At 47.4% G+C, this 27,714-nt stretch overlaps 1 protein-coding gene across 2 annotated transcripts in view; it reads left to right on the top strand.

Moving 5' to 3' along the window:
- The window catches only part of LOC115118009 (cadherin-like and PC-esterase domain-containing protein 1), a 79,083-nt gene that overhangs the window by 14,810 nt on the left and 36,559 nt on the right, over positions 1 to 27,714 (top strand). For both annotated transcript variants that reach the window (XM_029646539.2, XM_029646540.2), the window contains exons 2-11: positions 9,611 to 9,782; positions 13,649 to 13,746; positions 14,395 to 14,476; positions 17,269 to 17,323; positions 17,502 to 17,658; positions 23,163 to 23,293; positions 23,383 to 23,458; positions 25,337 to 25,501; positions 25,643 to 25,747; positions 27,554 to 27,708. In XM_029646539.2, coding sequence (XP_029502399.2) covers positions 9,611 to 9,782; positions 13,649 to 13,746; positions 14,395 to 14,476; positions 17,269 to 17,323; positions 17,502 to 17,658; positions 23,163 to 23,293; positions 23,383 to 23,458; positions 25,337 to 25,501; positions 25,643 to 25,747; positions 27,554 to 27,708 — 1,196 coding nt within the window. The remainder of the gene's footprint in view (positions 1 to 9,610; positions 9,783 to 13,648; positions 13,747 to 14,394; positions 14,477 to 17,268; positions 17,324 to 17,501; positions 17,659 to 23,162; positions 23,294 to 23,382; positions 23,459 to 25,336; positions 25,502 to 25,642; positions 25,748 to 27,553; positions 27,709 to 27,714) is intronic.

Raw genomic sequence — 27,714 nt, 5'->3', positions numbered from 1 at the left:
GTTAGGGTGAAGGGATGGTAGGGTCAGGGAGTCAGTTAGGGTGCTGGGATGGTAGGGTCAGGGAGTCAGTTAGGGTGCTGGGATGGTAGGGTCAAAGAGTCAGTTAGGGTGCTGGGATGGTAGGGTCAGGGAGGCAGTTAGGGCACTGGGATGGTAGGGTCAGGGAGTCAGTTAGGGCGCTGGGATGGTATGGTCAAAGAGTCAGTTAGGGTGCTGGGATGGTAGGGTCAGGGAGGCAGTTAGGGCACTGGGATGGTAGGGTCAGGGAGTCAGTTAGGGCGCTGGGATGGTATGGTCAGGGAGTCAGTTAGGGCACTGGGATGGTAGGGTCAAAGAGTCAGTTAGGGTGCTGGGATGGTAGGGTCGGGAGGCAGTTAGGGTTCTGGGAATGGTAGGGTCAGGGAGGCAGTTAGGGTGCAGGGATGGTAGGGTCAGGAGGCAGTTAGGGTTCTGGGAATGGTAGGGTCAGGGGAGGCAGTTAGGGTGCAGGGATGGTAGGGTCAGGAGGCAGTTAGGGTGCTGGGATGGTAGGGTCAGGGAGGCAGTTAGGGTGCAGGGATGGTAGGGTCAGGAGGCAGTTAGGGTGCTGGGATGGTAGGGTCAGGGGAGGCAGTTAGGTTGCAGGGATGTTAGGGTCAGGGAGTCTGTTAGGGTGCTGGGATGGTAGCGTCAGGGAGTCAGTTAGGGTGCAGGGATGGTAGGGTCGGGAGGCAGTTAGGTTGCTGGGATGGTAGGGTCAGGGAGGCAGTTAGGGTGCAGGGATGGTAGGGTCAGGGAGTCAGTTAGGGTGCTGGGATGGTAGCGTCAGGGAGTCAGTTAGGGTGCTGGGATGGTAGTGTCAGGGAGTCAGTTAGGGTGCTGGGGATGAAGGGTCAGGGAGACAGGGAGTCAGTTAGGGTGCTGGGATGGTAGGGTCAGGGAGTCAGTTAGGGTGCTGGGGATGAAGGGTCAGGGAGACAGGGAGTCAGTTAGGGTTCTGGGATGGTAGGGTCAGGGAGTCAGTTAAGGTGCTGGGATGGTAGGGTCAGGGAGGCAGTTAGGGTGCTGGGATGGTAGGGTCAGGGAGTCAGTTAGGTGAAGGGATGGTAGGGTCAGGGAGTCAGTTAGGGTGCTGGGATGGTAGGGTCAGGAGTCAGTTAGGGGTGGTGCTGGGATCCCCAATGGTAGGGTCAAAGAGTCAGTTAGGGTGCTGGGATGGTAGGGTCAGGGAGGCAGTTAGGGCACTGGGATGGTAGGGTCAGGGAGTCAGTTAGGGCGCTGGGATGGTATGGTCAAAGAGTCAGTTGGGTGCTGGGATGGTAGGGTCAGGAGGCAGTTAGGGCACTGGGATGGTAGGGTCAGGAGTCAGTTAGGGCGCTGGGATGGTATGGTCAGGGAGTCAGTTAGGGCACTGGGATGGTAGGGTCAAAGAGTCAGTTAGGGTGCTGGGATGGTAGGGTCGGGAGGCAGTTAGGGTTCTGGGAATGGTAGGGTCAGGGAGGCAGTTAGGGTGCAGGGATGGTAGGGTCAGGGAGGCAGTTAGGGTGCTGGGATGGTAGGGTCAGGGAGGCAGTTAGGGTGCAGGGATGGTAGGGTCAGGGAGGCAGTTAGGGTGCTGGGATGGTAGGGTCAGGGAGGCAGTTAGGTTGCAGGGATGGTAGGGTCAGGGAGTCAGTTAGGGTGCTGGGATGGTAGCGTCAGGGAGTCAGTTAGGGTGCAGGGATGGTAGGGTCGGGAGGCAGTTAGGGTGCTGGGATGGTAGGGTCAGGGAGGCAGTTAGGGTGCAGGGATGGTAGGGTCAGGGAGTCAGTTAGGGTGCTGGGATGGTAGCGTCAGGGAGTCAGTTAGGGTGCTGGGATGGTAGGGTCAGGGAGTCAGTTAGGGTGCTGGGATGGTAGGGTCAGGGAGTCAGTTAGGGTGCTGGGGCTGAAGGGTCAGGGAGACAGGAGTCAGTTAGGTGCTGGGATGGTAGGGTCAGGGAGTCAGTTAGGGTGCTGGGGGTGAAGGGTCAGGAGACAGGGAGTCAGTTAGGGTTCTGGGATGGTAGGGTCAGGAGTCAGTTAAGGTGCTGGGATGGTAGGGTCAGGGAGGCAGTTAGGGTGCTGGGATGGTAGGGTCAGGGAGTCAGTTAGGGTGAAGGGATGGTAGGGTCAGGGAGTCAGTTAGGGTGCTGGGATGGTAGGGTCAGGGAGTCAGTTAGGGTGCTGGGATGGTAGGGTCAAAGAGTCAGTTAGGGTGCTGGGATGGTAGGGTCAGGAGGCAGTTAGGGCACTGGGATGGTAGGGTCAGGGAGTCAGTTAGGGCGCTGGGATGGTATGGTCAGGAGTCAGTTAGGGCACTGGGATGGTAGGGTCAAAGAGTCAGTTAGGGTGCTGGGATGGTAGGGTCGGGAGGCAGTTAGGGTTCTGGGAATGGTAGGGTCAGGGAGGCAGTTAGGGTGCAGGGATGGTAGGGTCAGGGAGTCAGTTAGGGTGCAGGGATGGTAGCGTCATGGAGTCAGTTAGGGTGCTGGGATGGTAGGGTCAGGGAGTCAGTTAGGGTGCTGGGATGGTAGGGTCAGGGAGTCAGTTAGGGTGCTGGGGATGAAGGGTCCGGGAGACAGGAGTCAGTTAGGTGCTGGGATGGTAGGGTCAGGGAGTCAGTTAGGTGCTGGGGATGAAGGGTCAGGGAGACAGGGAGTCAGTTAGGGTTCTGGGATGGTAGGGTCAGGAGTCAGTTAAGGTGCTGGGATGGTAGGGTCAGGGAGGCAGTTAGGGTGCTGGGATGGTAGGGTCAGGGAGTCAGTTAGGGTGAAGGGATGGTAGGGTCAGGGAGGCAGTTAGGGTTCTGGGATGGTAGGGTCAGGAGGCAGTTAGGGTTCTGGGATGGTTGGGTCAGGAGTCAGTTTGGGTTCTGGGATGGTAGGATCAGGGAGTCAGTTAGGGTGCTGGGATGGTAGGGTCAGGGAGTCAGTTAGGGTGCTGGGATGGTAGGGTCAGGGAGGCAGCTAGGTGCTGGGATGGTAGGGTCAGGAGTCAGTTAGGTGCTGGGATGGTAGGGTCAGGAGTCAGTTAGGGTGCTGGGATGGTAGGGTCAGGGAGTCAGTTAGGGTGCTGGGATGGTAGGGTCAGGGAGTCAGTTTGGGTTCTGGGATGGTAGGGTCAGGGTCAGGGAGGCAGTTAGGGTTCTGGGATGGTAGCGTCAGGGAGTCAGTTAGGGTGCTGGGATGGTAGGGTCAGGGAGTCAGTTAGGGTGCTGGGATGGTAGGGTCAGGGAGTCTGTTAGGGTGCTGGGAAGGTAGGGTCAGGGATCCGTTAGGGTTCTGGGATGGTAGGATCAGGGAGTCAGTTAGGGTTCTGGGATGGTAGGGTCAGGGAGTCAGGTAGGGTTCTCGGATGGTAGGGTCAGGGAGTCAGATAGGGTGCTGGGATGGTCGGGTCAGGGAGTCAGTTAGGGTGCTGGGATGGTAGGTTCAGGGAGTCAGTTAGGGTGCTGGGGATGAAGGGTCAGGGAGACAGGGAGTCAGTTAGGGTGCTGGGATGGTAGGGTCAGGGAGTCAATTAGGGTGCTGGGGATGAAGGGTCAGGGAGACAGGGAGTCAGTTAGGTTCTGGGATGGTAGGGTCAGGAGTCAGATAAGGTGCTGGGATGGTAGGGTCAGGAGGCAGTTAGGGTGCTGGGATGGTAGGGTCAGGGGTCAGTTAGGGTGAAGGGATGGTAGGGTCAGGGAGGCAGTTAGGGTTCTGGGATGGTAGGGTCAGGGAGGCAGTTAGGGTTCTGGGATGGTTGGGTCAGGGAGTCAGTTGGGTTCTGGGATGGTAGGGTCAGGGAGGCAGCTAGGGTGCTGGGATGGTAGGGTCAGGGAGTCAGTTAGGGTGCTGGGATGGTAGGGTCAGGGAGTCAGTTAGGGTGCTGGGAGGGTAGGGTCAGGGAGTCAGTTAGGGTGCTGGGATGGTAGGGTCAGGGAGTCAGTTTGGGTTCTGGGATGGTAGGGTCAGGGTCAGGGAGGCAGTTAGGGTTCTGGGATGGTAGTGTCAGGGAGTCAGTTAGGGTGCTGGGATGGTAGGGTCAGGGAGTCAGTTAGGGTGCTGGGATGGTAGGGTCAGGGAGTCAGTTAGGGGGCTGGGGATGAAGGGTCAGGGAGACAGGGAGTCAGTTAGGGTGCTGGGATGGTAGGGTCAGGGAGTCAGTTAGGGTGCTGGGGATGAAGGGTCAGGGAGACAGGGAGTCAGTTAGGGTTCTGGGATGGTAGGGTCAGGGAGTCAGTTAAGGTGCTGGGATGGTAGGGTCAGGGAGGCAGTTAGGGTGCTGGGTTGTAGGACGTCCTCCAGAAGTTGTCATACTTACTATGTAAGTCTATGGAAGGGGGTGAGAACCATGAGCCTCCTAGGTTTTGTTTTGAAGTCAAAGTACCCAGAGGAGGACGGAAGCTAGCTATCCGCCGGCTACACCACGGTGCTACCCTACAGAGTGATGTTGAGACTACTGAAGACCATTACAAAATAGTGTTTTAATCAATTATTTGGTTACATGTGATTATATTTTGTGTAGTTTTATCTAAAAAAAAAAAAAAATTAAAAATGTTTTACAATTTTTATCTTAAAATGAAGTTCACTGAGGAGGATGGTCATTCCCTTCCTCCTCTGAGGAGCCTCCCCTGGTGTACTCTAATGGCTTGGTCCCAATACAGTTAATTAGTCCCCTACTTGGTACCTTTTCTAAATGATCACTAATCTAAATGGAATGGACTGCTAGCAGCCATAGAAGTGGTAGCATATGAAGGAAACTCCTCAGTTGATGAAGGCTTGGAGTCACCTGCACCATATTACTGTACTGAGAAAGGATGGAGACACCTGCACCATATTACTGTACTGAGAAAGGATGGAGACACCTGCACCATATTACTGTACTGAGGAAGGATGGAGACACCTGCACCATATTACTGTACTGAGGAAGGATGGAGACACCTGCACCATATTACTGTACTGAGAAAGGATGGAGACACCTGCACCATATTACTGTACTGAGAAAGGATGGAGACACCTGCACCATATTACTGTACTGAGAAAGGATGGAGACACCTGCACCATATTACTGTACTGAGGAAGGATGGAGGCACCTGCAACATATTACTATACTGAGGAAGGATGGAGACACCTGCACCATATTACTGTACTGAGGAAGGATGGAGACACCTGCACCATATTACTGTACTGAGGAAGGATGGAGACACCTGCACCATATTACTGTACTGAGGAAGGATGGAGGCACCTGCACCATATTACTGTACTGAGGAAGGATGGAGACAAATACTTGGAAGTCTGGAGATTATTTTAGACAATGGGTACACATAGTTCTTGTCCGAGGTCTGTATTGTAAATGTCTGATCCTTGCATGCTTCACTACTCTATGGAATTGGATGTTTAGTAGCCAGCCAGTGTAGGTCTATGTTTAAATTTGCCTTGTCGGTTAGGTATTTAAACTGTGAGTATAGAATAGGAGGTATTGTTTGCAAGGTTACGCGGTAATAAGGAAGTATGCTCAAGTTGCCTCTGGATACATGTTTAAAGTGGGTACATTGATTCATTATGCATGTAGCTTTCGGTTATGTTTCAACTACTTATTTGTTTATGTAAAATGTGCATTTGTTGTGATTGAATGATGACTTTCTGATTTGTTTTGACTGCTCTCAACTTAGAACAAGATGTCTTACTCGATGTACTGAATGTGACTTATATGGGATAGGGGGATATGCATTTTTCAGACCACCTGCATATGGGTGTTTGGCCTTGGATGTGACTGGGTGATATGAGTCATGGAAGGGGTGTCTATATATTACCAGTGGGCTGTATATCTGTTTCTCTGTCTGTCTCTGTGTGCATGGCTGAGATGGGAGTATTTATAACCCTGGGCCTCTGAGACACACTGAACTCTACCCATGGAGCCAGTGGTAAGACTAAGCCACATCCTGTCACCGAGAGAGAAGGTTAGGGATGGAAGGAGAGAGTGGGAAAGAGAGCCAGAAAGGCGGGTCGAAGAAGGGCTCAGATGGATATTTTGACAGAGGGTCAGAGGGGGTGAATGAAGAAAAGAGTGAGGGATGAGAAATGGAGGCGGGGAGAGAATGACTGTGAGAATAAAAGAGAGAAGTAGAGAACAGAAGAAAAGCCTCCTTGGCAGATCCTTCACCAGTAACTAAGGAGAGAAGCAGCATGGTAGTGCATGACCAAACAGGCCCACCAGACCCAGATGAATACTAACAGAGACAGGGCCAGAACCAGGGCTTATACAGCCAGCCTCGGCCTCTCCAGACTCCCCAACAGTCTCACACAAACAGGCCTCTCTCCTTTTGGCTCGCCCTCCTGTCCCCTAATTCCCCATCTCTCCCTCTCTTCCTCTCTCCCTATCTCTCCCCTCCCTGTCCCCAGACAGCTAAACTTTCACACATTTATTTTCCTTCTCGGCAAGTGCAAGGCCCATTAACCCTCTGCATTCCTCCGTCTCTCCACAGATGGAGGGACATATGGTCAATACAGCGCACGGTTAACAGACCCACCTTAGAGGGCTAACTATCACACACTGGATGTGGCATGTGAAGTGAACCCAGGGGAGATTTATGTGGGTTGACTTTTCACGGGCTGCTGAGATCATGTGAATCACTCATAACTATTGTAGTACTCTCAGTCCATTGAAAGCTGTCTTTCCCCATATTTACTAATAGTGTCAGTGTAGTTACTATTGTAGTGGAAGGTTGGGGTTCAAATGTCTGGAAACCAACCCAGAGCAGAGCACCACCCAGTTCACATGTGACCTTCCACAAACGCTGCTGTGACATCACATGTTGCGTTCATATTTCAGCAGTGTTGGCAGAGAATGTGGTCCATAACCTGGCTGTACGTCATATTCAAGCCAATAAACTGTATTGAGTAATGTATTTGGAGGAGGATGTGGATGATGTTGAATTCTTGTGGTCTGGGGTCAAGTTTAGCGGCACAATTGGTTTGGTAGTGTGTTCACGTACTGTGTGTATGGGTCTTCATCAACTGGACTGGAGTGAGGGGTTAAGGTGACGATGTTCACCATAACCATATGTCTGCTAGCATCAGAGTGGTTGCCAGGGGAGTGACAGGGGCATAGCCACTGGAAGCAGTTTGAGGGAGGGGTTGCTGTCCATTTTGGTGCCAAATGTTTTAATTCAGATTTTTCAGGGGGTGCTGCAGCACCCTCAGCACCCCTACTTCCCGCGGCTATGGCCTGGGGGTTGCCATGGGGTGGAAGGGATACCTAGTCAGTTGTAGAACTGAATGCCTTCAACTGAAATGTGTCTCTGAATCAGAGAGGTGTGGGGGGCTGCCTAATTTTGACATCCACATCTTCGGTGCCTGGGGAACAGTGGGTTAACTGTCTTGCTCAGGGGCAGAACGACAGATTTGTACCTTTCGGTTACTGGCCCAACGCTCTAACCACTAGAAGGACCAGAGAGCGTGACCTGTTGGGAAGGATCATAGGTCGGGCCCAGTCAGCCAGGACTGTTAAAGATAGCAGGTCTATTAATATATGACTAAATGTGGGATACTGGGATTCAACACATACTAACTACTGTACACTCAATCATACTGCACCTCTGACAGCTGGAGGTGCTCCACTGTCTGTCACAGGGTCGTTATGGGGATGAGGGGCGGGGTCAGGTTTTTTTCTCGTTGGTGATGTCAGCACTGGCAGATTAGGTCATTTTAGAAAACATGGAGAACTCTTCATTTTAAGGGCTGCTTGTAAACTCATTATAAACCATGAGTAAATAGTTTGTTTACCATTGGAGAACTCAACTTTTAATACATCATCAATCGTCTGTATTCACAACACTATTTCAGTACGTGCAAAGAGGAATTAGGCAGTATTGATTAAACACTTCTTTGCTCATCAAATCAGTAACCAAATGAAAAAGTGGAAGCAATTTCCTAGGTTAACCTGAGCTCATGGCTGTGTGCTGTGTATACCAAAGCAGTATAATCAATACAAACATAATTTCCCCAGCAGTGGTTCTCCCTCACTCATAAACAAATAAACTGTTTATGAGTGTGTTTAATATGAGTCCCTCTCGGCTGCAGATTATATTGAAGGTGCGCTGTTCAGAGGATTGCCTCTGTTGTATAAACACCTTGATTCGATTCCCCGCTTATCAAGGTAATATTATTCTAATATTTCACTCTGTGTTATGGGCCAACTGTAAACTCGCTCCTTCCTTGCTAGAGGAAGAAGAGGGGAGAGGAAGGGGTGATGGAGTGTATTTGTTATTACTCAGGGAGAAAGGGAGCGAGGGAGAGGAAGAAAAATTGAGGAGGACAGAAAGAGGTCTAGTTCTAGGCGTAGGCTAACAATTTGGTGGAATCTCCTAATGAAATAATAATGTTTGTGTCTGAACTGGGCCATGGCGGATTGGCAGGCAGGGAGGCAGCAGGATGAGCACTGTGGAATAATTGCATGTTTGAGATTAGTATCTGGGGGAAGAGAGGATGGAGGAGGGAACGTGTGTATTGGAGGGTGGAGAGAGGAGGGGGGCTGTGGGTGTGTGTTGATTGGAGGGTGGAGAGAGGAGGGCACTGTGGGTGTGTATGTATTGGAGGGTGGAGAGAGGAGGGCGCTGTGGGTGTGGGTGTATTGGAGGGTGGAAAGGATTCTGCGTAGCTGGTTGGAGGGGGATGGGAGTGGAGAGAGAGAGAGAGAGACTGGTTGTAGTTATGGGGGTCTTGTGACATTCCCTCTGATGTGTCCTGCAGCTCTCAGATGGAAACGTTTACAGGCCACGTTACCACAGGCCTCGGAAGAACGAGAGGAATGAAAGATAGAAAATAGAGAGACTGGACAGGAATGGTATAGAGAGAGACTGGAGCGAGTGATTTAAAGGAGAAGAGAGAGAGTGGGGTGGACAAATGGAGAGCAAGAGAGATAGAAAGACTGAAGAGAGAGACTCAAATGAAAAGGAGCAAGGGATAAGAGAGAGGAAGAGACTTCATAGAGATACAAATGAATGAGCAGGCAATGGAGAGGGAGGGGCGAACAGTTCTGAAAGAAAAGTCTGTCTACTTCAGAAATGATATAGTGAAAACTGCCCTCCCTCTCCTTACCAAAGGAGATTAAAACTTTTTCTCCCTCTCTCCTACCCTCCATCTCCCCTCCCCTCCCTACCTTCACCCCTGCCCCAGCCATGACGGTTTGATCCTGCTGCTATCCTTATCCAGCGTATCCAGCTCAGAGTTGTGTAAACAGAGCGAGTTGAGCAGCTACAGAGCTTTCATGTGTCTCTGTCAGCCTAACCCTTCACAACTGGTTTCTCTCTCTCTCGCTAAGGGTTTAAGCGTGTTTGGCTCAGGCTCTACTCCCTAGTGCTCTAGGGCTGTTCTGTTCACTGTTTTGATGCCCGTTTCAATCGTTTATGGTGGCATTGTTTAAGTGCCTGTAATACAAATAGGATTGAAATTAGAAAACGTTCCATATGAATTGCCAGGAAATGATCCGTCTTGGCTTCATGGACTGTCTGTACGGTCTTTGTTTGTATTGCTTATAAATATACAGCAATGTTGTTTGGTGGTTGAAGTGACCTCTCTATGTGTTGATGTTGACATCCATCTTTCCCTCCTCTTCCTCGGGTCAAGGGGTCCATTCAGAACCAGGCCGGGCGGGTCACACAAGCCGTGGTGTTGACGGGTCAGCACGTAGCCGCGGATACGGAGGTCCAGCTGTTCCAGCGGATCCTGGAGCAGCGAGGCTACGAGGTCAGCCTGTCCCGATACGCTGAGACCAACACCGCCCTGAGACACGACAACGGTGAGATGGAGGGAGGGAGGAGGGAGGGAGGGAGGGAGAGGGAGGAGGGAGGGAGAGAGTCCAGGAGGGAGGGAGCGATTGGGAGGGAGGGAGGGACAGAGAGAGGGAGGGTGGGTGAAGGGAAAGGTTTTTTACGGCATCGACTAACACTGAGAAAAGACAGCAGTGAGCGAGAGTGGTGGGAGTGAAGGTGGAAGAAAATAGGGAGGAGAGGGAGGAAAGAGAGGTAGAAGGATAAAGCGAGATGCAGGATGGAGAGATTAGGGTAAGACGAAGAGAGGTGAGCAGGTTTTACAGTTTAGACGGAAGGATGGGTAGAGGGAGGGAGGGAGGGAGGAGGGAGGGAGGGAGGGAGCATGGAGAGATTAGGGTAAGACGAAGAGAGGTGAGCAGGTGCTTGAAAAAAGCTAGCCTTTTACAGTTTAGACGGAAGGATGGGTAGAGGGAGGGAGGGAGGGAGGGGAGGGAGGGAGGGAGGGAGGGAGCATGGAGAGATTAGGGTAAAATGAAGAGATTAGATGGAAGCAGTGGGGAAGGAAGGATGGGTGGAGAGAAGCAGAGAGCGAGGGAGGGATCGAGGAGAGGGATGAGAGGCAAGGAATGGATGGAAAGGGTCCCAGAGAGGTAGAAGTTGATAGATAAATAGATAAATAACATAATTATACTACTGTATGGTACAGTCTGTGCCTGCACACATACACAAAAAAATATTCACGTATTCCATGTACATGTACATGTGAGGATAAGGAAGTATACACACAAGGGCTTCATTCACTAGCTATTTGTCCCTAGGCAAGTGACTTGCGCGCATACACACACACGCGCACGGCCGTATTCCAGTCACTGATGACGTACAGACAGGCATTAGAGCAGGGTTAACAGAGGTGTGTGTTTGAGAAAGCCCTGCTGCTCTGGCCAGGCAGGTGGGTGGGAAGAGGTTAAAGGGTTAACAACTATAAAGCCTGGTCTGCACCCCCTGCTGGGTTTACTGTACTGGAGGGTGGAGCTGTTTGTAGGGCTCACTATCCTCCCTTCTGCCGACACCGCCTTCGACTATACACACCCATCTCAGTCAGCCAAAATAAGGTTGATTTATTGCAGAAAAAGACTGTGAGGAATAAGGCAAGATTTCCTTCTCGCTTTATTTCAGGATTTCTTCTGTAATCTCTCCCTCTGTGTGTGTGTTTATTGAGTAGGAAAATGAGAATGGTATTCCAGTGACACAGTGAAGGACGCTACTGGAAAATCCTTGGTGCTCAGCACAGAAGTGCCATGTGAATAGTTCAGCTGGAAGGTAGAGGGGGAGTGGGCGATGGAGAGGGGACACTTATAGGAGACCAGATGTTTAAACTACCCTTGTCATTCAGGGTCATAAATCACTGCTCTACTAGTAAGGATAGTCCCAAGGATTATCTGTGTGTGTGTGTGTGTGTGTGTGTGTGTGTGTGTGTGTGTGTGTGTGTGTGTGTGTGTGTGTGTGTGTGTGTGTGTGTGTGTGTGTGTGTGTGTGTGTGCACACATTTGTGTTTCAGTGTGTGTGCACGTGCCTCTAAGTATGTGTGTGTGTGTGTGTGTGTGTGTGTGTCTCCTGGGGTTTACTATCCAGAGGAGAGTATTGCCAGGTCCCAGGGGTCAGGCTCTGTGAGTCAGAACGCCCAGCTGTCATTCACCCCATCAGTGTGATGATTGACAGATCAGCCTGTAGACCACACGGGAGCCCTGGTCATCATGATCAAAGAACCCAGCAAGATGTTAGGTAAACAGCAACACCCTTAATGACTTTACCAGCCCAGAAACTGAATAGCATGGGCCTGGTAAATGTCTTTAGGACAGTGTCCTAAAAGTGTCCCATAAAAGCGTCATATTCAGTCCTTGCACGTGTGCGTATTTATGATGGAAAGAGGAGAGAAGGAATGGGGAATGTTTAAGAGTATTGGGATATGCCTTTCCCTTTGCTTATGAAGGAGACAAGGAATGGGGCAATTTAACAATATTGGGACACTGCCTGTGTCATTGCCAAGGTAGGCTATGTGTGTGACAGAAAATTCCAGCCCAGTCTCCCATATAATGGATTTGTCCGATCTACATCGGGGCTTAAAAACTGGAGCGTACTGGAATAAAAGTGTAGGGTTCCTGGAAGAAAGAGTCCAGATCTTTAATTTGATGAGCCCTAATTGTATTAGTCTGTTATTGGGTCGAATGCATCAGATTAGAGGGAGCCAATCATTTCCTGTTTACTCAAACCAACCCAAACAGAGAGACAGAGATTGGCTTTTACTGTTACTGTTGTTTTCTCTGAGGGCCTTTTCAGTCTCCCAGCAGACTGTGCGTGCTTGTGTGTCAGGGCTTGAATTCCCCGATGGCATCGGTGGCCATGGCTGTTGATGCCCCCTTGTTAGGCAGAAAATGTATCCCTTGTGGCCAAAGTGGCCGTTGTGCCCTTGGGCTGAATATAATAATTAGAATTCCCTTCTCCCGGCTGCCAATCGCCATAGCCTACTCAGAAGCACCAATCACTCACATGACTCTCTCAGATATTTAAATTCTTATTAGTTAATGCCCGTGAAAGGGTCCTTCTCACAGTTATCACAGATCCAAAGTAGGCTACAAGTGAAGACAGACAAATTGCGGATGCAACAGCGCGCGTCCTTCTTATCAAAGGCTATCACCTACACATGTAGGCAAATTATTTATTGACATACACATACACTTTTTTAAATAAATGTCATTGGCTATTTTGGTTAATGGCCTTGGTGCCCTAGCAGATGGCCTTGGTGCCCTAGCAGATGGCCTTGGTGCCCTAGCAGATGGCCTTGGTGCCCTAGCTGATGGTCTAGGTGTCCTAGCAGATGGCCTTGGTGCTCTAGCAGATGGCCTAGGTGCCCTAGCAAATGGCTTTAGGTGCCCTAGCAGATGGCTTAGGTGCCCTAGCAGATGGCCTAGGTGCCCTGCTCTAGCAGATGGCAGCAGATTGAGCAGACCTTGGTGCCCTAGCAGATGCCTTGGTGCCCTAGCAGATGGTCAAATGGTCTTGCTGCTAAAATCACTAAATTCAAATCAAATCAAATCAAATTTTATTTGTCACATACACATGGTTAGCAGATGTTAATGTGAGTGTAGCAAAATTCTTGTGCTTCTAGTTCCAGGTTTTGTGTGTGTGTGTGTGTGTGTGTGTGTGTGTGTGTGTGTGTGTGTGTGTGTGTGTGTGTGTGTTTGTGCATGCTGTTCTGAAGGTCTGGGGCTCTGAGCAATATCAGGGTCAACACACTTAAGCTCTCTCTGTATACAGACACAGAGGTAGGTGTATATATACATACACACACACACACACACACACACACACACACACACACACACACACACACACACACACACACACACACACAACACATACACACACACACACACACACACACACACACACACACACACACACACTTAGACACACAGACACACACACACAAAGGTTAAGTTCTTGCTATCCATTCATCTCTAGGCTGCCATAATAGCTGTTAAGTCACTTCCTCCTATTCTCAATGCTTCAGAACACTGAGACCAAAACAGCCCTGGTTCTGGCCAAAAGCACCACCACGTTTCCTCCCCTCTCCAAATACTGGCTGTACAATCGCTACCAGATGTTTTTTCTCTCTCTCTCTCTCTCTCTCTCTCTCTCTCTCTCTCTCTTTCTCAATTTCTGTTATTTCCATTTCTCTCTGCCTCTCTCTGTCTATTTCTATTTCTATCTCTCTATCTCACACAGTTGGAGCACTGTATTTGGTATGGTTTCAAAGCTTCATTTATTTGTACAAGATGCTTACTGATCTCTTATTCGTTCCCTCTCCTTTTCCCCTCTCCCTCACTCCCAGGTGGCAGTGTGGAGTGGAGTTTGTTGGTGTGTCTGAGAGGTTCGGAGAAGAGTTGTCTGAGGAGAGTGTCCTTCTCCCATCTGCAGCCCCATCAGAGGGTGAGACCAGCTACACACACACTGTACGGGAATGCTCAACTGGAAGGTTGTCTCGTACAGGAACGTTGGTGACTTATGTGGGAATGTTACCCCATGTCAGAATGTTGACCAACATGGCTATGATGGTTGTATAGTTTTCATATTGGTGTAACACTGTCTCCTCAAGCCCCAGCAGTGAAGCCTGATCCCCTAACGAACCCCAGTTTCTTTCTAATATCCCATGTATAATCAGATCCACCCAGAGATTCTTCTAGAAAATATCTTTGGAAGCTGGGACTAATATTTTTGGAAGCCGGCTTCCAAGAAAGAATTCAGTGAAAATTGCTCTGTCCTGAGATGGTGGATCTCAGTTCAAACACGATAGGAAAACACACAGTCACCTCCAACAATAAACATCACATTCCATTCTCCCTCTCTCCTTTACACACCCTCCTATAACACTAACATCCCATAACATCAGACCGCATAGGACCATCCTTAGCCTGGTCCCAGGTCTGCTTGTTGCTAGTACTATGGTCTATAGAAGTCGGCAAGACAGCACAAACAGATCTGGGACCTGGCTGTCCTCTTGCCTCAACTTCAAACAAGTCCAATAACTTTCATTCGTTGCCTTTTGGATCCACTGGATCCAATCTGTCATCTACTCAGGTCAACATGATACCTGGGCTGGTGGGTGCCTTCTCTGATGTGGATGGGCTCTGTCGCTTCCAGACAGACAGCCGGCTATCAGGTTAGTCTACAGGTGGAGCGCTGAGTGATACACGAGATCTGGGCCGTGTTCATTATGCACCAAACTGAAGAACACTGACTGAAACGGGGGAGACTTGTCCAATAAGAAACATTGAAAACATTTTCTGTTGTGTACCCTAATGGACACGACCTAGGTGAGTCATCACCTGTTTCCAGACAACCTTTAGTTTTCAAAAATAGAGATTTGGGCCGTTGCTAGCAGACGTTTAAATACAGATGCGTTTTTATGGAAATGACCCATACGTAATTAGACGTGTATAACTTGTACAAATTGTATGAACTTGTATAAATTGAAGTACTTATAGTACTATTAAAGTTGTATCTGTGGAAACCATAGATGATTAGCTGCAGATGAATTTTGGAGAAGATACGTGGTTTGTTTTGTTCAAAGGGTCGCAGGGCTTTCATACCTGCTCTCTCTCTATAATTTGGCTTCTGAGAAGACCTAAATAAAGAAAGCACTTTTATAATCACAGTAACGATCGGTTCAGAGTTTCTTAATAATGACACAATGCATCTCTGCTTATATTCGTCCTCCGTTCGAACCACATGAAAAGAAAGATGATGGATTGAGTGAGTGAGAGAGGGGCTTTGGGCAAAAATATATCTTTTGGGTTGGCGTCAAGGGCACTTATCTTCATTATATCTCAGATGGAAGATAATGACAACCAACGGGCTTGACTTAGACAGTAACTGAGGCTCCTCTGTGTGTTCTCCCCCACTGGTTTACTCTTTGTTTAGAGGTCTCTTCCCTTGTACAGAACACATTGTCTCCCACTTCTAGAACAATATTGTCCTTCCTTTTTGGCTCGTCTCCAACACAAATGTTGACATTGGTGCAGTCCCGGTTGAAGGCTAGTGTCTCCTCCTCAATTGCCCCCTTTCACCTTGAAGTTCTGCAGACCCCCCACAGCCCCTCTTCAGGTCCTTTTGACTGCCCACCCCTCTTCCTTAGACCAGGACCCAGGTCTCTGCCCACCCCTCTTCCTTAGACCAGGACCCAGGTCTCTGCCCACCCCTCTTCCTTAGACCAGGACCCAGGTCTCTGCCCCCCCCCCTCCCCCCCTTCCTTAGACCAGGACCCAGGACTCTGCCCACCCCTCTTCCTTAGACCATGACCCAGGTCTCTGCCTCCCCTCTTCCTTAGACCAGGACCCAGGTCTCTGCCCACCCCTCTTCCTTAGACCAGGACCCAGGTCTCTGCCCACCCCCTTCCTTAGACCAGGACCCAGGTCTCTGCCCACCCCTCTTCCTTAGACCAGGACCCAGGTCTCTGCCCACCCCCTTCCTTAGACCAGGACCCAGGTCTCTGCCCCCCTTCCTTAGACCAGGACCCAGGTCTCTTCCTTCCTTAGACCAGGACCCAGGTCTCTGCCCCCCCTCCCCCTTCCTTAGACCAGGACCCAGGTCTCTGCCCACCCCTCTTCCTTAGACCCCTCTTCCTTAGACCAGGACCCAGGTCTCTGCCCACCCCTCTTCCTTAGACCAGGACCCAGGTCTCTGCCCACCCCTCTTCCTTCAGGTCTTAGACCAGGACCCAGGTCTCTGCCCACCCTTCTTCATTAGACCAGGACCCAGGTCTCTGCCCACCCCTCTTCCTTAGACCAGGACCCAGGTCTCTGCCCACCCCTCTTCCTTAGACCAGGACCCAGGTCTCTGCCCACCCCTCTTCCTTAGACCAGGACCCAGGTCTCTGCCCACCCCTCTTCCTTAGACCAGGACCCAGGTCTCTGCCTCCTCTCTTCCTTAGACCAGGACCCAGGTCTCTGCCTCCCCTCTTCCTTCGACCAGGACCCAGGTCTCTGCCCACCCCCCTTCCTTAGACCAGGACCCAGGTCTCTGCCTCCCCTCTTCCTTCGACCAGGACCCAGGTTTCTGCCCACCCCCCTTCCTTAGACCAGGACCCAGGTCTCTGCCCACCCTTTGTTTGAGAACATAATTTATCTTAGAAAAGGCAGAGTGAATCTGACTGACACAGACACAACCAACAATCACTGTCATGTTCCAGTTACAGGAGGAGAGGAGGGGCAGGGGGGTCTGTTTCCTGGTTTGGGCCTAATTCAGGTTTTTGTGTGGTTTCAGGGAATACAGTGTTGTGAGTTTTGGTTTTCTCCATCTTTCAGATTTAGTCTAGCTCCATTAGAACTTGGAAATATTGAACGTTAGATTGTGATTCAGATATCGTAAGTGAGGGATGTGGATTACCAGTAGAGCTGATTTGAATTTGAGTGGTTTGTTCATCCTTCTCTGGCCAGTGATTTGAATCCGGGGGATGGGAGAGGAGTTGGGATCCAGCCCAGGACTGATAGTGATTTGAGCCTTAGAGCACACACCCTCTCTCCACCAGTGGAGAAATTCATTAGCAGTACAGTGCCAAAGAATGACAACACACTCTCACTCCCTCCCACTGGCCACACACTGGTTGAATCAACGTTGTTTCCAGGTCATTCAAATTAAATTACGTTGAACCAACATGGATTTGACGTTGAATTGTCTGTGCCCAGTGGGCTGCTGTTGATATGCAAAGTGAAGCATGTATAGGGGTTGACACTTATTAGGCAAGGACACACACACACAGCTGCTCTGCTATTTCATAACTCGTAACCAGCACAAGGGATGCAAACGGCTTTACTCCACCTCGGAGAATGGCCCCGATGTCAACCCCTTGTGACCGTATAGGATAGATGATAAATTCAACCGTCTCTCTCATCACTAGTTACAGATTCATGTCTGTCATCACTTGTGTGTGTGTGTTTCTCTGTTTTGTTTCAGGGCTGGCATTACACATAAATCCATCTGCCTGTGGATCGGCCCGCACCAAGCTGGGGTATGTTTGTGATGTGGCACAGGGTGATTGGTCAGTCAACTCTGCCAGTAACAACACGTTTACCTTAGTCGAAACTTACAGCTCAATTATGTTCATGTGTCTCTATTCGCTCGTTGAAATAAATGGGTTTGATTTTCTTAGCTAATGTTATCGTTGTTGTTGTTTTCTCTTCCCTTAGGAACCCAGCTATTCCCACACTTAATTTGGTGAGCCCTGGCCTCGTTGCCACGGTGAAAGTTTATGTCCTGGTCACCTCGGTAACGCCGCTCACAGCCTTTCTTCATCACACGGGCCTGGTCAGGACAAGCGAAGACACGGACAGCCACACCACACAGGTACTGAGGACCCTATTCAATCTAATCTGTTCACCAGGTATCTGGGGTTATAGATTTCTTATATTCAGTGTGATATATATATATATATATATATATACAGTACCAGTCAAAAGTTTGGACACACCTACTCATTTGTTTTTACTACTAGAATAATAGTGAAGGCATCAAAACTATTAAATAAAACATGGAATCATTTACAGTAGTAACTGAAAAAGTGTTAACAAATCAAAATATATTTTTTATTTATTTGTCATTTTTAATATATGTATTTTTAATTTGAGATTCTTCAAAGTAGCCACCTTTTGCCTTGATGACAGCTTGGCACACTCTTGGCATACTCTCAACCAGCTTCATGAGATTGTCACCTGGAATGCGAAATGCATTAATTAACAGGTGTGCCTTATTAAAAGTTAATTTATGGAATTTCTGTCCTTCTTAATGTGTTGTGATAAGGTAAGGGTGGTAATAGCCACATTTGTTTAAAAAAACAAGTCCATATTATGGCATGAACAGCTCAAATAAGCAAAGAGAAACGACAGTCCACGACAGTGCAAATTAACCACTACTAAACGACAACAATAATAAGAAGAGACTTGCTTGGGCCAAGAAACATCAGTGGACATTAGACCAGTGGAAATCTGTCCTTTGGGGTGATGAGTCCAAATTTGAGATTTTTGGTTCCAACCGCCGTGTCTTTGTGAGACGCAGAGTAGGTAAACGGATGATCTCCGCATGTGTGGTTCCCACCGTGAAGCATGGAGGAGGAGGTGTGATGGTGCGGGGATGGTGTGAAGGTGCTTTGCTGGTGACACTGTGTGTGATTTATTTAGAATTCAAGGCACACTTAACCAGCATGGCTACCACAGCATTCTGCAGTGATATGCCATCCCATATGGTTTGCACTTAGTGGGAATATCATTTGGAGAGTGATGGAGTGCTGCATCAGATGACCTGGCCTCCACAATCACCAAACCTTAACCCAATTGAGATTGTTTGGACCGCCAAATGAAGGAAAAGCAGCCAACAAGTGCTCAGCATATGTGGGAACTCCTTCAAGACTGTTGGATAAAGCATTCCTCATGAAGCTGGTTGAGAGAATGCCAAGAGTGTGCAAAGCTGTCATCAAGGCAAAGGGTGGCTACTTTGACGAATTGGTTTATCACTTTTTTGGTTGCTACATGATTCCATATGGGTTATTTAATAGTTTTGGATGTCTTCACTGTTATTCTACAATGTAGAAAATAGTACAAATAAAGAAAAAACATTGAATGAGTTGGTGTGTCCAGACTTTTGACTGGTACTATATACATATACAAAAGTTTGGGGTCACTTAGAAATGTCCTTGTTTTTAAAAGAAAAACACGTTTTTTTTTGTCCATTAAAATAACATCAAAATGATTAGAAATACAGTGTAGACATTGTTAATGTTGCAAATGACTATTGTAGCTGGAAACGGCAGATTTTTAATAGAATATCTACGTAGGCGTACAGAGGCCCATTATCAGCTACCATCACTCCTGTGTTCCAATGTCACATTGTGTTAGCTAATCCAAGTTTATCATTTTAAAAGGCTAATTGATCATTTTGCAATTATGTTAGCACAACTGAAAACTGTTGTTCTGATTAAAGAAGCAATACAACTGGCCTTCTTTAGACTAGTTGAGTATCTGGAACATCAGCATTTGTGGGTTCGATTACAGGCTCAAAATGGCCACAAACAAAGCACTTTCTGGAACTCGTCAGTCTATTCTTGTTCTGAGAAATGAAGGGTATTCCATGTGAGAAATTGCCAAGAAACTGAAGATCTCGTACAATGCTGTGTGCTACTCCCTTCACAGAACAGCGCAAACTGGCTCTAACCAGAATAGAAAGAGGAGTGGGAGGATCAGTGCACAACTGAGCAAGAGGAGAAGTACATTAGAGTGTCTAGTTTAAGAAACAGACAAGTTCTCAACTGGCAACATCCTTAAATAGAACACCAGTCTCAACGTCACAGTGAAGAGGCGACTCCGGGATGCTGGCCTTCTAGGCAGAGTTCCTCTAGTGTCTGTGTTCTTTTGCCCATCTTAATCTTTTAGTTTTATTGGCCAGTCTGAGATATGGCTTTTAATTTGCAACTCTGCCTAGAGGGCCAGCAAGTGACCCCAAACCTTTGAATGGTAGTGTATATCACAATGACCAATGCCAGGTGGGTTAACCCAACGACACTGCAGTCATTTCTCCTGTACATGGAGCAAAGAGTTTGCAGGTTTGTTTCCAGTCAGATCCAGCAACCAGAATCTTAGACATAGTTTATATGCTCAGAACCTCTATACTTCTTCCAAAAATGTGGTTTCTTTCTTTCAAAACAAGGACATTTCGAAGTGACCCTAAACCTTTGAACGGTAGTGTATATATAACCTATTTTATTTAATAACCCTAAGTTCTTGATAAAGCTGGACCTACAGTAAACATAGTAGCTATACACTTTACACATTATGCCTCTACGAAACTCTTGTTTTGCTTGCTTCCTTCTCTCCAGAATGTTCCAGAATGTTTGCGCTGCGTATTTTCTCCATGTGGTGAGGCTGGCTAAGTGCGTTCCTAGCATATTGCTCCTAAATTAGCTTAGGGCTTTCAATTCAAACTGTGCTGCAAACAGACCAAGTGCAGTATAATGGATAGATTTTCTCCAGTTATTTCTTAAAGTTACATTCTAACAACTAATGTTGTTTTTGTGCTTCTTTAGTTGTAAACTACTGCCAGAAACACAGTGTTCCTTTCCAATAACCCAACTTTCCACTCTGTTATACCAATCAACTATTGACTATTTTTTTTCTCTCCTCAATTTCATGGTATCCAATTGGTAGTTACAGTCTTGTCTCATCACTGCAAATCCCGTACGGACTCAGGAGAGGTGAAAGTCGAGAGCCATGTTCCGAAACACAAGCAAACCTGCACTGCTTCTTGACACAATGCACATCCAACCCGGATGTCAGCCGCACCAATGTGTTGGAGGAAACACCATACACCTGGTCAGCGTGCACTGCGCCCGGCCCGCCACAGGAGTCGCTAGTGTGCGATGAGACAAGGATATCCCTGCCGGTCAAACCCTCCCTAACCCGGACAACGCTGGGCCAATTGTGCGCTGCCCCATGGGCCTCCCAGGACAGAGCCTGGGCTCGAACCCAGAGTCTCTGGTGGCATAGCTAGCACTGTGATGCAGTGCCTTAGACCACTGCACCACCCGGGAAGCCCTACTGTTATCCAATCTCATATCTCTTCTGACTAGTTAACCTCTCGTTGACATCTCCTATGTGTCTCACACTAGCTGCGTCACCAGATGACCAAAACCATGCCAAATATCTGGAGCTCTGAACATCCTGATCCTACTGCCCTTATGATGTTGTTGTCTCCGGAGACTCCCAGTCCCTTTTTAAAACTTCTTAGAGCTGCAAACCCGTTCGGGATCGATATGACAACAGCCAGTGAAAGTGCAAGGCGCCAAATTCAAAACAATAGAAATCTCATAATTAAAATTGCTCAAACATACATGTATCTTATACCATTTTAAAGGTAATCTTGTTGTTAATCCCCCCACAGTGTCCGATTTCAAATAGGCTTTACAGCGAAAGCACCACAAACGATCATGTTAGGTCACCACCAACTCATAGAAAAACACAGCCATTTTCCAGTCAAAGAGAGGAGTCACAAAAAGCACAAATAGAGATAAAATTAATCACTAACCTTTGATGATCTACATCAGATGACATTCATAGGACTTGATGTTACACAATACATGTAGTTCATATTTATATAAAAGAATCTCAGTATACATTGGCACGTTACGTTCACTAGTTCCAAAAACATCCGGTAATATTGCAGAGAGCCACATCATTTTACAGAAATACTCATTATAAATGTTGATGAAAATACAATTGTTAGACATGGAAATATAGATATACCTCTCCTTAATGCAACCGCTGTGTCAGATTTAAAAAAAAACGGAAAAAGCAAACCATGATTTCTGTTGGAGTCAACATAATCAGAAATAACATTATAAATATTCCCTTACCTTTGATGATCTTCATCAGAATGCACTCCCAGGAATCGCAGTTCCACAACAAATGCTTGATTTGTTCGATAATGTCCATTGTAGTAGCTACTTTTGTTAGGGTGTTTAGTACACAGATCCAAACGCTCGTGCAGATCCAGCCGAACGTCGGACGAAAACTTGAAAAAGTTATATTACAGGTCGAAGAAACTTGTCAAAGTAAGTATAGAATCAATCTTTAGGATGTTGTTATCATAAATCTTCAATAACGTTCCAACTGGAGAATACTATTGTCTGTAGAAAAGCCATGGAACGCAGGTCGCTATCATGTGAAATGCGCGTGACCAGGACCTGGCTCTCTGCCAGACCACTGACTCAAACAGTTCCCATCCGGCCCCACATCACAGTAAAAGGCTCATTCAAGTTTCTAAAGATGGTTGGAAGCTGTCTCTAGTGGAAGTCGCTTCTAGTGGAAGCCTTAGGAAGTGCAACATAACCAATATCCCACTGTGTATTCAATAGGGGCTGGGTTGAAAATCGACCAACCTCAGATTTCCCACTTCCTGTTTGGATTTCTTCTCAGGTTTTTGCCTGCCATATGAGTTCTGTTATACTCACAGACATCATTCAAACAGTTTTAGAAACGTCAGAGTGTTTTCTATCCAATACTAATACTAAAATGCATATATTAGCAACTGGGACTGAGGAGCAGGCCATTTACTCAGGGCACCTCTGGGCACCTTTCATCCAAGCTACTCAATACTGCCCCTGCAGCCATAAGAAGTTAAAAGGCCCTGTTAATATTGTTCCGTGTGTGTGTTTGTTCGTGCGTGCGTGTGTGTATGCCAGTGCATGTGTTATTGTGGACTAGCCAACCACACCACATGCTTCAGATTTGAGCACAGCAATGCCTGATTCCCAACCCTTTCCATCCGTCACTCACTGGCACCCTATTGGCATTATCTCAAATGAAATCTGTCTCTGTCAGATGAAATGTAATCTAACCTGATTAGCTCCATGAGATGTAATATGTGATGGGACTGAGAGTGAGAGTGGTTGACTTTTTCTTCTGTCATATCAAAGCTGGGGTTGTGGATTAGTGAATGTGGACTATTACCGCCACCTGTTGGAACAGAGTATTACATGTTTATTTTACCGCAGCATTGCGTAGCAAGTGATCAATCCCTTTTAAATATTACATTTACATGGAATCTCTCCATACGAGCGCAAATCAGTTATTTCCTTTACTGATATTGAGGTGTTATAATTAAGTTGGACTCTATCCAACTCTGCTGGGTACAGACTTGAACTTCTTCAGACTTTTTTAACACTGACAAAACTTTATTATTAACTTTATTATCTTCTTTATCCCCCCTCTCTCTTTCTCTATCACTTTTTCTCTTTTTCTCGCTCTTTCTGTCTTTCTTTTTTTCACCCTTGCTTTCTCCTTCTCTTCATCTCTCTCTCTCAGCTCAAGCCCTTTCTTCTCCAGCAGCTGGGTCCTGTTGCGTCCCATGAGGCATTGGACCATGTGAAGGAGGTCATAGGTCAGGTGTTGAGGGCGGCAGCATTGACCAATGAGGAGCCTAGCTCTCGGCACAGGTTAGCCAGCCTCGGATCAACCTCACAACTGTTCATCTCTGTGCATCATTCTGATTTGTCACTAATCTATGTGACTGTTTCTCCTGTAGCTGGTGTCTCCTGTGTTTCCAGCTGATGACATTCACTCTTCAGTTCAGTGGTTCCCTTTTACCTGTCATTGTGAAGGTAAGAGGGGGTTATTGCTGGGTCGGCACATTGCTACTGTAGCCGGTCTCTACTGATATTTTTTAGAGTAGTCACTAGGTGGCGCCATAAGACTGTGATACTAGCAACATTCAAAGACAGCAACATACACTATATATAAGAAGGTACATAGACACCCCTTCAAATGAGTAGATTCGGCAATTTCAGCCACACCCGTTGCTGACAGGTTGAGCACACAGGCATGCAATCTCCATAGACAAACTTTGACAGTATAATGGCCTTACTGAAGAGCTCAGTGACTTTCAATGTGGCATCGTCATAGGATGCCACCTTTCCAACAAGTCAGTTCTTCAAATCTGCCCTGCTAGAGCTGCCCCAGTCAACTGTACGTGCTGTTATTGTGAAGTGGAAACTTCTAAGATCAACAACGGCTCAGCCGCGAAGTAGTAGGCCACACAAGCTCAAAGAACGGGGCCGCCGAGTGCTGAAGCGCCTAGCACTTAAAAATTGTCTGTCCTCATTTGCAACACTCACTAGTTCCAAACGGCCTCTGGAAACAACGTCAGCACAATAACTGTTCGTCGGGAGCTTCATGAAATGGGTTTCCATCGCCAAGCAGAAGCACACAAGCCTAAGTTTACCACGTCAGCTGGGTGGTGTAAAGCTCGCCGCCATTGGAGTGATGAATCACGCTTTACCATCTGGCAGCCCAACGAACAAATCTGGGTTTGGGGGATGCCAGGAGAACGCTACATGCCCCATTGCATAGTGTCAACTGTAAAGTTTGGTGGAGGAGGAATAATGGACTGGGGCTGCTTTTCATGGTTTGGGTTAGGCCCCTTTGTTCCAGTGAAGTGAAATCTTAACGCAACACCATACAATGACATTCTAGATGATTCTGTGCTTCTAACTTTGTGGCAACGGTTTGGGGAAAGCACTTTCCTGTTTCAGCATGACAATGTGCACAAAGTGAGGTGTATGCAGAAATGGTTTGTTCAGATCGGTGTGGAAGAACTTGACTGGCATGCGCAAAGCCCTGACCTCAACCCCATCAAACACCTTTGAGATTAATTGGGAAGCCGACTGCGAGCCAGGCTTAATCGCCCAACATCAGTGCCCGACCTCACTAATGCTCTTGTGGCTGAATGGAAGCAATGTTCCAACATCTAGTGGAAAGCCTTCCCAGAACATTGGGGGCTGTTATAGCAGCAAAGGGAGGACCAACTAGATATTAATGCCCATGATTTTGGAATGAGATGTTCGACGAGCAGGTAATCCACATACGTTTGGTCATGTAGTGTCACTTTCGAGTTGAGCAGAGAAGAGAGAGTTCGTATTTTAGCTGTTGTGCTGCATACATGTGGGTTGCATACAAACACACATGTGCACTCACACACGCACATACCCACGCATGCACACTGCTGAGTGATACAACTAGTCACAGTGATAAAAGCCATTACACTTAAAGGGCCTCCCTTTAAGTATTTTAATTGGTTTGACCCAAAGATTCCTTCCCCCTTTTCCAGATTCCAAACATGGTGTCCATTGGCTCCACGCCTATAACCCGAGCCACTAATAAACATGATGATGTTTCCTTCTGTAGGCTGTATAGCCTGTTCCATGTACTCATCTTAGGAAGACCGACATGTCTCAGTTCAATGTGACCAACTCCTTCCTTGAATTCCCCTCATTGCTTACACCTCTCCAATACTTTCAGACCTCTAAGTGTGAGTCAGGGTGGAGGGAATGGAGCAGGGCATTGTGTTGGCACCCATTCATACGTTTCCAAAGGTATTAAGATAACTCATATGTCCACTAGGTGGCAGAACGTGCTTACTCTCAGTACAGTCCCTTAATGAAAGCCATTGCTAAATGTTTCCCTTAATCTCTGTCTGAAAGGCTGAGACTGACCTGCACTTTGATGGGCTGAGGGACCCAGGGTTTGACGGACAGATCACAAAAGAGTTCATCCTGGAAGATGCTCTTCTCTTCCTGCTCCCAGCACACAGTGGACAGGCCAGACGGAAGAGCCCTTCACACACCGAGACAGACGATGGACAGATGGTACTAAACAACTGTGTTTTAACTTAATAAATCACTCAATACTATGAGGGCAATGACGATGGACTCCTTTAAACATAATTAACATAATTCACATAATAATTCCATGAACCTTCACAATTTGTTTTGTGTGTTTCTGGTCAGTTTGGTGGCTGTGGGGGGACATACGGTCTCTGTCTGCCAGAACACCAGACTCTCCTCCTCCTCCAGTTCCTCCGTCAGCTGAGGACACCAGGGCCATTTGAACTGGTAAACCTCGATTCCACATTACTCTCTGTTACAGTGCATTCGGAAAGTATTCAGACCCCTTCACTTTTTCCACATTTTGTTATGTTACAGCCTTATTCGCAAATGGATAAAAATAGTTTTTTCCCCCTCATCAATCTACACAAAATACCCCATAATGACAAAGCAAAAACAGGTTTTTAGAAATTTGTGCAAATGTATTAAACATTTAAAACTGAAATATCACATTTACATAAGTATTCTAACCCTTTACTCAGTACTTTGTTGAAGCACCTTTGGCAGCGATTACAGCCTCGAGTCTTCTTGGGTATGATGCTACAATCTTAGCACACCTGTATTTGGTGAGTTTCTCCCATTCTTCTCTGCAGATCCTCTCAAGCTCTGGCAGGTTGGATGGGGAGCGTCGCTACACAGCTATTTTCTGGTCTTTCCAGAGATGTTTGATCGGGTTCAAGTCCGTGCTCTGGCTGGGCCAATCAAATGACATTCAGAGGCTTGTCCCAAAGCCAGTCCTGCGTTGTCTTGGCTGTGTGCTTAGGGTCATTGTCCTGTTGGAAGGTAACCTGCGCCACAGTCTGAGGTCCTGAGCGCTTTGGAGCAGGTTTTTTGATCAAGGATCTCTCTGTACTTTGCTTTGTTCATCTTTCCCTCGATCCTGACGAGTCTCCCAGTCCCTGCCGCTGAAAAACATCCCCACAGCATGATGCTGCCACCAGCATGCTTCACTGTAGGGATGGTATTGGCCAGGTGATGAGCTGTGCCTGGTTTCCTCCAGATGTAACACTTGTCATTCAGGCCAAAGAGTTCAATCTTGGTTTCATTAGACCAGAGAATCTTATTTCTCATGGTTCGAGAGTCCTATAGGTGCCTTTTGGCAATCTCCAAGTGGGATGTCATGTGCCTTTTACTGAGGTGTTGCTTCCGTCTGGCCACTACCATAAAGGCCTGATTGGTGGAGTGCTGAAGAGATGTTTGTCCTTCTGGAAGGTTCTCCCATCTCCACAGAGGAACTCCAGAGTTCTGTCAGAGTGACCATCGGGTTCTTGGTCACCTCCCTAACCAAGGCCCTTCTCCCCTGATTGCTCAGTTTAGCCAGGTGTCCAGCTCTAGGAAGAGTCTTGGTGGTTCAAAACTTATTCCATTAAAGAATGGTGTAGGCCACTGTGTTCTTGAAGACCTTCCATGATGCAGACATGTTTTGGTACCCTTCCCCAGATCTGTGCCTCGACACAATCCTGTCTCGGAACTCTGCAGACAATTCCTTCGACTTCATGGCTTGGTTTTTGCTCTGATATGCACTGGGAACTGTGGGACCTTACATAGACATCTGTGTGTGCCTTTCCAAATCATGTCCAATCAATTGAATTTACCACAGGTGGACTCCAATCAAGTTGTAGAAACATCTCAAGGATGATCAATGGAAACAGGATGCACCTGAGCTCAATTTTGAGTCTCATAGCAAAGGGTGTAAATACTTATGTAAATAAGGTTTCTCATTGTTTAAATTTGTAATACATTTGCAAACATTTCTAAAAACCTGTTTTCGCTTTGTCATTATGAGGTATTGTGTGTAGATTGATGAGGGGAAACATTGATTTAATCCATTTTGGAATAAGGCTGTAACGTAGTAAAATGTGGAAAAGGGGCAGGGGTCTGAGTACTTTCCGAATGCACTGTATAGAATATAACCAGATTAATTGTAAAGCATAACGTAGTCAATGCTACAGAACACGTACAGTGGTTCCAGATTGTAATCATGTTATTTAGATTTTCTGTATTCCCAGTAACTGAAAACCAGTCTATATCCAGCTTTATCCTGCAGCTTCTCCAGAGCGCTCTCCTATCCAAGACATTCTGTTTCGATCGTTCCCTAGAGCAGAGGAGTCTGGGAGTGGGCGACATTTCTCAGCATTGTTGGACAGAATCTGTTCTCATTATACAGAGCAGAGGAACCAGACTTACAGGTGAGC

The sequence above is a fragment of the Oncorhynchus nerka genome, linkage group LG23 (genome assembly GCF_034236695.1).
Source record: "Oncorhynchus nerka isolate Pitt River linkage group LG23, Oner_Uvic_2.0, whole genome shotgun sequence".
In the NCBI taxonomy this organism is placed as follows: Eukaryota; Metazoa; Chordata; class Actinopteri; order Salmoniformes; family Salmonidae; genus Oncorhynchus; species Oncorhynchus nerka.
This window is presented reverse-complemented; position numbering and strand designations above follow the sequence as displayed.